This window comes from Paramormyrops kingsleyae, chromosome 1 (assembly GCF_048594095.1).
Source record: "Paramormyrops kingsleyae isolate MSU_618 chromosome 1, PKINGS_0.4, whole genome shotgun sequence".
NCBI lineage: Eukaryota > Metazoa > Chordata > Actinopteri > Osteoglossiformes > Mormyridae > Paramormyrops > Paramormyrops kingsleyae.
The window spans coordinates 64181717-64193377 of record NC_132797.1 but is presented as its reverse complement, the minus strand read 5'-3'; the positions used below and the strand labels follow the sequence as shown (position 1 = coordinate 64193377).

General features: G+C 48.6%; 1 protein-coding gene across 5 annotated transcripts in view; it reads right to left on the bottom strand.

The window, feature by feature from the left end:
* Positions 1-447: 447 nt before the first annotated feature.
* Positions 448-11661, bottom strand: part of LOC111849481 (tyrosine-protein phosphatase non-receptor type 4-like) — a 32863-nt gene continuing 21649 nt past the window's right edge. For 4 of the 5 annotated variants that reach the window (XM_023822376.2, XM_023822375.2, XM_023822378.2 and 1 more), the window contains 17 exons: positions 10761-10824; positions 9954-10126; positions 9715-9783; positions 9251-9385; positions 8959-9117; positions 7025-7184; positions 6838-6921; positions 6636-6692; positions 6063-6219; positions 5550-5716; positions 4947-5037; positions 4794-4855; positions 4483-4629; positions 4039-4167; positions 3612-3760; positions 2921-3056; positions 448-2658 (listed from right to left, as the gene is read on the bottom strand). In XM_023822376.2, the coding sequence (XP_023678144.2) occupies positions 2572-2658; positions 2921-3056; positions 3612-3760; positions 4039-4167; positions 4483-4629; positions 4794-4855; positions 4947-5037; positions 5550-5716; positions 6063-6219; positions 6636-6692; positions 6838-6921; positions 7025-7184; positions 8959-9117; positions 9251-9385; positions 9715-9783; positions 9954-10126; positions 10761-10824 (2026 nt within the window). In that variant the 3' untranslated portion in view covers positions 448-2571. The remainder of the gene's footprint in view (positions 2659-2920; positions 3057-3611; positions 3761-4038; positions 4168-4482; positions 4630-4793; positions 4856-4946; positions 5038-5549; positions 5717-6062; positions 6220-6635; positions 6693-6837; positions 6922-7024; positions 7185-8958; positions 9118-9250; positions 9386-9714; positions 9784-9953; positions 10127-10760; positions 10825-11661) is intronic. The other variant, XM_023822381.2, reaches the window with a different exon arrangement.

Below are 11661 nucleotides of genomic sequence, written 5' to 3'. Positions count from 1 at the left end.
TCTACATTTTTCTCTAACATCCCCGCTGTCACTGATTCCCTTCAGTGTAGTTTTCCCTAAGGACAGATCCCCCAGAGATTCTCCACGACAGATAAAACGCTCAGAAATACAATCATGGCTTGAGCATAACCCAAAAGGGAAATACAGAGGTGCTCTAATCCATAAATCAGGGTGTTCATACCTCAGCAGTCTTATTGTACTATTACCTATGTGCAATCAATGTCGTACAGCTAAAGAATGATACATAATACATACTGTGGCCATAATAAGATCAATAAATATTGTGTAGTTACATGTCGTATACTGGCATGTTGGCTGGCAATAAGGGCTCTTCCCGGCTCTCCTCTTGTCCAGACTTACACACAAATTGACGTTAAGTGCTTTATATTTCCATAAGTCAAATCTCCCTTTGTGTTGTAGAGGAAAGGGACAAAAAAGTCAAAGCACTTTTTAACTCACAAGATTTTCCTTTTTATTTCAAAGTTTTCAATATAATTATATATTTATATATAACATTGTATTTACATGATCAGCTTTATTTACACAAAAACAAGTGGCACTATGCAGTTTATATTTCACCTAAAAGATGCCTTAAAAAGTTATGATAAATAAAACAAACATTTCTTCCCCTCATGATCACTTAAGTAGCACCAAAAGCCACGAAGTCCATTGCAGAGTGCTATCCATTTACAAGAAGGAAGTTTGTTATGTAAAAATAAAGCCCCCATTTCCACCCCATAATATCCCACAGAGAATCCATAGCTCACACCATTGCGACCCTTAGCTTACTGAACCTTCAGTTTTAAATGTCTTACAACGAGTCAGTGAGATGGTGAGTGACAGTGGAGACACGAGTGGTCTTGAGAGATTTTCAGAAAAGGCAGTGTGCTTTGGAAAGGGGACAGACCGTAGTGGCCAGTCATGCTCCATCCTCATCCTCGCTGCGGGAGCAGGATGGGAGGAGCTGTGAGGAGGATGGAGGCAGATCAATACTATCTAAAACCTGTGGTCTGCTCCCAAGACAGCAGGCTGGGCAATTTTTATAGATTTAGGGGTGGGGCAGGGATTATGAACAGGGACCCCCAGTAGTGGTGGGGCAAAGGAGCAGTGTGCCCAATCGGTGAAAGTAAAGCCATTAAGGACGTCAATAGTCAGGCACTGCAATTCTGTCCGTCTCTCACAGGAGCACGCACACGCACACAAGCACGCACGCACACACATACACACACACGGTATTTAGGGCTGTATAGTATGCATTAAAACCCTACGTTCCGCTCTGGCTTGGCGAACCTGCTCGCCAGATCCAGCAGAGGCGGCCGTACATTTCGTCTGGATGCTTCTCTGCGCGATGCACATTAAAAGGGACCATCTGAAAAGCTGAACTGGCTCAGCAGCCACCTTTGTGACCCACCCCCAGCATTCTCAGCAACAGAAACATGGTGACATGACATTTTAGAACCCCCTTAAACCCTGAACAACAAAGAAAAAACACTGTGTAGGATATATGTGCTCCCTCTCTTACTGTGTTGTGTTGTCATGGTGTTGAAAGAAATCAATCAGAATATCACATTTAAACAAAATACACAGCAGCCATCACCCAAACGCAACTGTGTAATGTTACTGGTCATCACAGCTTTCTTTAGTGAGGAGAAAGGGGTTATTGAGCTCAGATTTGACCACATTTTGCTCTTCACGTTATTAAATAAAAACAGAGTGAAATAAAATAATTTAAATTATACTTAAGCGACGTACCAGTATGTTGTCTATCAGCATCACACCTCAGACTTAATAGGAATTGGCTGTAAAAGACGAAAGACTCTTTTCTTGGAAAAACAGATCACTGGGATAGAAATTATGTTCACAATTGCAACCTGAATCCACCAGCATTTAATAAACAGAGCTGTCAAAGGTGAGGAGGGGTTACCTACATCGTGACACAACGTGGCTGAGGACCTCCTGCCCAAAAACACTCCACGGTCACTGCAAATGGGCTCACAGTCAAAATGGATTTTTACAGAAGAACAACAACCCCCAAATCATCAGGCCTCAGGGTGACAAATTGATTCACAGCTGGAAACGGGCACTGGATTGGACCAATGGAATTTTTCTTTCAATCACATGAACAGCATTTCATATTTAACTAAAACAATAAATATGTTAAAAAATAGTAGCTACAGTTACCGTGATAGATGATAGAACATTTTTTTGTGGACTTATACGTTAGGCTTGGTAACACCAGCAGAGAGTGCTTATTTGAAGGTCTGTCCATCAATGTTATGGCACATAGACACAGCCGCAAGCGGCCCCTAAACGTACCCAATGCAGATTTTCTGTGACTGCTCTTCCAGAAGTTTCTTTTGAGAACATAAAGTGCAACAGTGCTAATGTTTCTCCAATGTCTCGAGGCCCTGATTCTCCAATCCAGCTGGCACCTCCATGGTCAGCTCTAGGCAGTCTCTCCTAGCATGAAAAAAACAAACAAAAAAACAAAAGACCCACAGCCGGCTGTGATCCTGGGTCCGGCCTGAGTGAAAGGGTGGAGCACTGGCGCAGTGGGGCTGTCCTTGCACTTCACTCCTCTGGCGTGGAGTCCGCAGACTGAGGCTGGCTCTCCTCGTAGACCTTCAGGATCGCCTCACAGACGAACCTGTACTGACTCTGATAGGGCACAGTGATGGGACAGCGAGTCAAATAACAGGTTATGCAAGAAGACAGGAAGTTACACAACACTAGGGGCCATGTGTCTGCGTGTGAATGCCTACATGATATCTAATGAAGACTCACAGAGATGCCCCACCATCATTATCCAGCTCCTTCCTACCATAGCCACAACTTCTTGGTTTCAGCCTCTGCTTCCTAAAGGAGCACGTGGCTTCCGGAAACCCCCACGGGAGACGGAGGCGGAGGGGAGCGTACTCACCGGGGTTTGGATCATCATTGCCCGCTGGTCTCTCATCGTCCGCACGATGTCTAGCGGATACACAGGCTGGTTGCACTCGATGAGACACATCGCCGTTTCCATGGTGATGAGCACTCCAGTACGGCCGATGCCGGCACTGTGAGAGACGGAGAGAGGGGCTCAGGAATTCTGGATGATTTTGGTGGGGGAATGAACTTCAGCGTCCCCGCTGGATGTACCAAATCTGAAAAGCTTGCTCAGGTTCTCACACTCATCTGGGCAGCGAACCCAAAAGTTACCGGGTTCACTGGACATGGGCCTGACCCAGCACAGGGCGGATTGAAGTACTTGTTTACTGGATTGAGCTGGCACAGAGTAAACAAAGAAACACTAAACAAACAAACAAAAATGACTGGACCCCAAAAGACATTAATGCTGCATGATATTTCAAACCACCATCTGCAGCATTATGGATTTTTAAAAGGATTATGATTCATCCATGGTTTATTTCCACAATTACCCTGCAGCCTCAACAGTTAGGCTGCCACACACACAGATTACACATATGCAGATTTGAACGTTGCGTTTACAAGCATAATACATTGCAGAAAAACATGTAAATTGTTTTAGGGCTCATGTTTAAATGCACAAGGTCATGTCACTCTGCAATAAGTGCTGAGGGGCCCAGAAGGGGGGTTTAGGAGAGCCATACCTGCAGTGGACCACCACTGGCTCATCCTTGCCTGCCCTCCTGCTTCTCACTAGCCTTACGAAGTCCAGGAAGTCGGTGGAGTCGTCGGGCACGCCATGATCTGGCCATGCCACGTACTGGATCTGGGTCAGCTGCCGGCTCTCGTCGCTCTGCGGGGGTGCGAGCAGGGAGGTGTACAGTCCATGAGCTTTGCCATGGCAACAGCGAACCAACGCACATCCCCCTGCGTTTAACGTGAAGCCGGAATGCTGCCGACAAGAGCATCTCCATGGCAACACAGTCAGGTCCCACGTTCCACGTCTGCACTGTCGCCATGGCAACAGCCCATTCTCGGGCTTGGTAATAGTACCGCAAAGCCCACGCTCACATCGCTATGGTAACATGCAGCAAGGAATTTAGTAAGGGACAGGCCGAATGATGGACTCACCTCCAGATTGCTGAGTGTTACGTCCCTCACCAAGAATGCAGAATTGCCCTCCTCAGTGTGGCACTCGATCTGAAAGGTGCCATAGCTGGTACTGCTGCCCGGGTTGGGCCAATACTGATGGCATTTCACCTGAGGCCAGGTAACATACATTCACCTTCCAGACCCAACAGCGGCAAAACAACCAAATTTTCAGGAATCCAGTGGGTCACTGGACACAGACATTCACTGATTGGTTAACCTAAGTCCTGCTTTTTGCTTACTGGCTCTCACTGGGTAAAACCAGGAAGTTTTTAAATAATCCGTCCCATAGACCAACATCTGATATTACTACACTTAGATCTTGAAGTCCTTTTTGGTGGTTAATTAAACCAAAAGGGTGGAGTGGACCCTGCTGGGCCACCAGGAGGGGCCAGAGAGTAGGCTGTGGCCCTAGTTCAGACGTACCCTGCCTCGCTCCACCTGCGTGGTGAGCATGACCACCATGGAGGAGCCCTGCTCCCAGGCCATCTGCCAGAAATCCAGGCACGTGTTGGGCAGGGGCCCCTGACAGGCGATGTAACGGTTAATGAGGCTGGAGGCCGGGATCTCCATCTGAGGAGGAGGCAGACGAGGCGTGAGCATGCGCGGGAGATCAGGCGCACGTGTCCATTCTGACGTGGGCTGCCCGTCTCAGGATTGGCCAACTGCCGAGATCTCCCAGCTACCACAGAGAGCTCTGCGTCTTTAATTAAAGAGAGGAAATGGCTACGACTCACGTTGATATAGTTTGCGTTGATATAGTCAGCTGCGCCCTTCAGAACGACCCGTGTGGCGTCATCTGCAAAGGTGGAGAGACATGAGGCAGGGGGATTTATGGACGGCGATGGCACACTGCATTTGGCTGTGGTGGGGCGGGGTCACACACTCACAAGGCGAGATGTCCCTGTATCGGTTTTTGGAGATGTTCTGAGGTAATTTGGCACAAGACATCGTCATTCCGGGCCTCTTCCGGTAGAGTTGCTGTGGATGAAGGTGGCACAGATGCTAATTTAAAATTCACCATCAGAAATACAACAAACTCAAAGCAGGCTGATGAACCTGATCCCACCAAAAGCTGCAGTATTTTCATGCTGCCATTCAGGATTAACAATATATTTAAAAACATAAAGGTACATCATTCTCCACCTCTGTTGCACCTTCCCCTGGTGCCCGGTGTAATACATACAGCAACAAATACATTGCAATTATCGTAAAACCATATTAATGAGGCACTGTGGGGTTCTCTGCTAATGTGAAACTACGCCAGATAGTCCCTTCATCTTCACTGCCCCCCCCCTTAATACTACACCAAGGGAGACAGACAGGAAGCTGTTAAGACTGCTTAAAGAATAACAGGAAGTAGTAGGATTTCCTGCGATAACTTAGTGGACAGTTAATGTTCAGTAGGATGTGGTCAGTAAGCACACAGACGGCGTGTGTCAATCCAGGGTGACGGTGATGGAGATGGCAGCGACAACGATGGTGCCGCTCACATCAAACTGGGCAAGCAGAGTACCACTGCTCAGGTCATCACGCAGCTGCTGCAGGGCCCGCAGCCACGCGTCCCCGTCCAGCTGCGACACGTCCACCGCTGATTTCTCCGGAATGTACTGGAAGTCCGGTTCTGCCTCTAGCTTCTCCTCGACCACATCATAGATCGCTGTGAACATGTGGACGTTGTGATGTTCCTTTCCTGTGTATTTCTTGAGTAAACATGCTTTGTATACGTTTTAAAAGCTAAAGAGCACCGGGAACAGAGAGATCCTGGAAACATGGTATGATGATTCAGTGTCATGTTGTTTCCACATAGGCGTATATCACATGTTCTAAAGGTATTCAAGAAAACTATTACAAGCGCTAATGATTAATTAGTGCAGCCAAACAAAAGACCCTCCCCGTATTCCTGGACTGTGGTTGTGTTCACAGGGCATCAGTTGGATATGATGTCACAGTGGGCCACAGAGGGAGCCTCATTGGTCTGGCCCCTTCAGGCCCCACCCCCTCACCGTTTGGCCGCACTAGCAGCATCAGCTCTCCAGAGTGGCTTTCGCAGCTGGCCTTGATGAACATGACCACCTGGTCATGCGTGTGCTCCGAGATGTCGCGCCCATTAATCAGCACGACCTGGTCACCCTCATTCAGCCGGGGCATGCACAGGTCAGCCTGTAGGGAGGGGCCCAATTAAAATGATGTCACACATGGTCACAACTGGCCTGGCTTATTCCCAGGGTCACCAACAGGGGACGCTCTCAGCCTTCTAGTGAGACCTCAATGTGACATACAGAATTAATGTCACCAACAAATACAGGCCACAGAAACGTGAAGAGTGTTTTCATGTCGCTCTGTGTCCACAGTTTCTCTGGATTAAACATGTCAGTGCACTTTTCCTTCATGAATGACAAAGTAGGATCAAGGCTTAATTAGCTGCTAATCTCTGAAAGCATGTCAATCACATTTCTCAGCAGTGATCCCCCTCCCATCGATTATCAGGGTCAGTGCGGGGGGTTAAACTCCAGTGTCAAATCAAGTCCCTGATTATGTCCCTCATCCTCAACCCAAAAATGTGCAACAGACCGTACCGGTGTCCCCGGAGCCACACGGGACACGATCACCGGCATCTTCTGATCCGATCCACCCTGGAGAGACCGTGAAAGACGTGCTATGTATGTAAACATGGCCACAAGAGCCTGCTAACAGGCGCTAATGCAACAAGTGAAGGTTGTGTTAAATAGGTGGTTGAGCAGTTGACCTGTTAGCAGTAGCAACAGGGCAGAAACTCACCTTGACGTTGAAGCCGAATCGTCCATTTTCGTCGGGCCTCATCTTGATCAGGACTAGGTTATCATGGGGAACCGCGCCGTTTAGCTGGGTGCAACAGGAAAAGTAGACATCAGACCGGAGCACTGTGTGCCGGTACTAGGCTGTGCCAGTGTCCCGTGTCCGTCCCCCTATTTCCGTGAGCCCTCACCGCGTTCCTGTCGCCTGCCGCTGGCACGTCGTACATCTCGCTGACATGGTTGTCTAGCTCCTGCTGCGAGTGCGCCTGCGTGATCTGGGCATAGAAACTCTTGCGGCACTGCTTGGGTGGCAGGGCTGGGGGCTGCCCGTCTGCACTGACATCAGGGGACCTGGGGGGCACACAGGCATCCAGAGCAACATCTGTTAGCATATGCCGCCTATCAGTTATTGGTTAAGGGTTTTTCTGCATGGCCCGCATTTAGTCACAAGCAATGTACCCATAGTACACAAGAATGTGGGGGTGAGTTTGGAGGGGGCCCAGTAACAAACCAGGAAACATGCGTGCAGAACTGAGAGGGGCACAGGGTACAGAAAGATGGGGGTAACATGAAATGACATGAAATAAAGCAACAAAAAAGTCAAGATAATTGTGTTTGTGTGTCATATTCCTGCACAAGCGGCCTGTGAGAGGCAAACAGTCAGTAAGTTCTGACAGCAGGACGTAAGGGGGGAGAATTATAACCTACACGCACACATGCACACACACACACACGCACACATGCACACACACACACACGCACACATGCACACACACACACACACACACACACACGCACACACACACACACAAAAACACACACACATATTAGGCATCTATATCTTTGTGGAGACTCTCCATTCATTTCTACGGGGAAAACCCTAATCCCAACGTGACAACCTTAACCCCTACCCAGCCCTAACCTTAACCATAAGTAACCAAACAAAGTACAAGACTTTTGATGCTTTTAGTGTTTTGATTCCATTTATAGATTCATATAAATTGAGGTTTATATTGTGGGGATCTGAAAAATGTCCTCACAAGCTAAAAAGTAACACACACACACACACACACACACACACACACACACACACACACACACACACACACACACACACAAGCACATGTGCCTTCCCCTCCCTCCCCCCACAGATGCAGGACAGAGTGGGGGGGGATGCGTTGTTATACAATCTGTACAAGAAAGTGGGCGGAAGCCTAAGTGCACAACAAACTGGGATCCAGAAACATCGCAGAGACGCAGAAAGCAAAAACAGATAAGGAATAATCTCCCTTCATACCGGAGCCAGGTGAAGGCTGCAGGCTGTAAACCAGAGGGGGCTCGTACCTGTGACCGCCAGCGTCCGGGTGGCAGACCTGACCGTGAAACCCATGGGCTTCAGGCTCCCCAAACCCAAGCTTTAAAAGGCTGTAACCAGGGGCCAGCGCACAGGGCCACTGTGACAGTGGTATGGGTGCCATCGACCTTCAGCCCCACAGCAGGTTGACTTCATTACTAACAGGAAGTTGGCAGGTGGACACAGCGCCACAGGAGTCACTTCCAGGAAAGAAGCAGGTTCCCCTCCACGTGTGAGATGCTCGTGCAATGTCAGGGCGAGAGGCACCAGCCCTTGAATTGGGATGCTTGCTCTACCAAAGTGCTCGGCCGCACTCCTGGTGCATCCCAGAACCACGTTAATAGGCTCATTTGAAGGGCTCTGACTCAGACCCCCACCCCCTGTTGAGCTCTGTGATTTGGGACGTCCGCCCCCTGCTCTGACTCACACCCGTCACCAAACACACAAAGATTTGCCGAACAATTCAAATTACATGGTTACCAACACGCTCAAACTCAAACAATGCCAGAAGAAGAACAACCAAACAAAACAAAAATGATAACACTAGATAGTCCAGGTTTTTGCAAGAGAGCAAACTTGACATTTATTGTACACCTCCTCCCCCCCATGACTAAGGTTCACAATGAAATCATGTGACCTCTCACAAACATTGAGCAGCCAATGATCAATGGTCTTTTTAAGGGGTAGACATCATGGTTAAAGCTATCTTTAGACAGTGTAGAACAGGAAGGGGCAGGGTTTAACAGATTGGGTGGAGTGAAGAGTACTTACGGCGAGGAGTCCAGGCTGATGCTGTTGGCTTGGGTAGAGGAGGCCGACTTGTGGTTGGAGAAGACCTGACTGGGAGACGAGTGGACAGTGTGGTCCACCAAGTGCCCCACTGAAGATGGGCGCTGTCGGGCCCCATTCTGCGCAAACATGCAGTCCCTGCTGCAGGTGGGGGTCATGGCAGTGAGAGATAAATCTGTGGTTAGAGGGGACAGTTCTCTGTATGGTAGATAGGGGGCAGTAACAGGTAGCATTTATTTCCATACTGCTAGGTCTATCTGGTTTGAGTGCTTACTGGTTAGGGGTACCGGGGGGAGAGCGGTTGGGTAGGCTCTGGGTCTCTAGTCGCTCATCCGACAGCGAGTTCCTGCTCACCGTCTCCCAGTCCATATCGCTCATCAGCTTTCTAGCCAGGGGTTTGCTGGGAGACCTGTGGGGTTGGTCACATGGGAGGTCACATGGGCAGTCACATGACACAAAGCCACTGACCACCAGGATCTGTGAACAGCTCCAGCATCGACTGTTAAGAGGCAAACGGAAGGTAGCAGTGGACATTAGAGTCGATGTTAGTCACCGCTAACCTTCACGGGGCCGCTCTCAGCAGCCAGCCTCCCCACCTGTAAACAGGCCAGTGGAAAAGGCCAGAGTCTGTTACCCATTTGGCATAAATGGCCATGTTGGCAGTTACATTAACTCCTCCCACAAGACACATCGCTGTACCGCCCGTTAGCGGCAGCAGGGGGCGACCAAGCAACTCACCTGGCAAACACCCTGTCCTTCACACCCTTCTCCTTGCCATACTGCACAGACTGCGCTTCTGTTCTGCCACTGCATGGGGGGGCGGGGGTGGGGACAGAGCACATTCCTCTAATGGGTAAATAAAGAGACCAGCCCTCACCCAGAAGACACCCTCTGACTTCTGTTTTTTTTTTCTCTTACTGCTCTAGGCACTCTCACATTTACACGCACCGGCACCGCCCCTAGGGGGCATTACTCACCAGTAGCGGAACTTGGAGCCCAGGGTAAAGTAGTGGCTGAAGAAATTCTTCTGGGGCGACACAGGCCTGTCCAACCGGAAGAAGGTGTGGTACTCCACGCAGGCCTTCCACAGGTTCTTGCAGGCACGGTAGCTGACCATGTTGAAAGCCAGCAGTGTTTCCCTCGTCTCATGCTGGTGGGGGGGGGGGGGGGGGGGTTGGGGGTGTTGTCAGTCATGCCCAAACAATATCTAGAAAGACCCCTTTGTTCCCCTCACATGTACTGGGAAATAATTGGCTATATTCCACTCCAGTGACATCATCTCTCATACTTCATCTTAACTAACTTCTGGATGCTTTTATCCAAAGCAACTCACACACCATATAATTTTATCTGATTACTGTTAGTCTGGAACTTCCTTCCATTCAGCATCAGAAGATCACCTTCTGCATCCGCTTTAAAACGCCCCCATTAAATTCGCTTCCGTATTGGGTGGCACGGTAGCTCAGACTTACATGGCTGGGGATTTGAATCCACTCTACATGTGGAGCTTGAATGTCCTGTCTGAATGACATAAGTTTCCACATACAGTCCAAAAATATGCAATTAGGCTAGCTGGGGTCTCTAAATTTCCCACAGTGCATGATGTGTATGTACCCTGTGATGGACTAGCATTCTATCTGGGGTGTGAACCTGTGGTCTGGGAGAGGCTCCAAGCCCCCTGTGACCATGACCAGGGCAAGCAGTTAGCTGGATACAAGTCTCCTGATTCACTTCATGCTAACAACGTTCTCGTTCAAGGTGTCCACGAGAGGCACCAAACTCACCGAATCCTTCCGAAGCTGGATGAAAAACTGTTTACACTTAAATGAGATCTTTATGATCTTCAACCTGGGAGATGGAAGCAAAGAAAGATCATGATTTGACAGAGTGTCCCAGGGAGGCAACCATCGCGAATACAAGTCATTATAGGTGCAGAAGCGGACGGCTCTGACCCATTTTGTTGCTCCTGTCCCTGGACGCATGACTTGGAAAAGTTCTATATATAAACCCGGCGCTTCACAAACACACTCCTGTGACTAACACTGACTGCAACAAACGCTTATCGGGTCATCTTGGTGTGGGGGAGAGTGGCGGGCGGGGCCGTGATGCGGCGTGAAGATACTGGGTCGTGAGGAAAAGCCTGTGGCTGGTGTCAAATGTCAAAGGTCAGCCCGTGACCCAGAAACATACAAACACTCCCAAAAGTATAACCACTCTCTGGCAGCAGTTAATGAGGGCTGCAAATTTAGATCCTAGGAAACACGTTGAGCTGTGGGGGAAGCGGCGGATAAATAATTTGAGTGCTGTTGTTACGGTGATAAGCAATATTGGGGTTTCCGCTGGCCTGTGATCTAAATTTAGCTTCTGAGCAAGTGGGGGGGGGGGGGGGCATTCAAAGCAGGCGCATTTTCTGGGGGAGGGGGTTCCCAAGATGATCCATAGCAGAACACTTGCAGGGTGTGAACAGCAGAGTACCAGTTTGAGTCCCTGGAGGACCTGTGTAACGGTACGCCTGGAAAAGGTACTTAACCCGAATTACTACAGTAAAGCATCAGCTGTGCAACAAGGTTAATGAGGGGAAAATATTTTTTTATATTATATATATATATATATATATATATATATATATATATATATATATATATATATATATATATATATATATATATATATATATATATATAT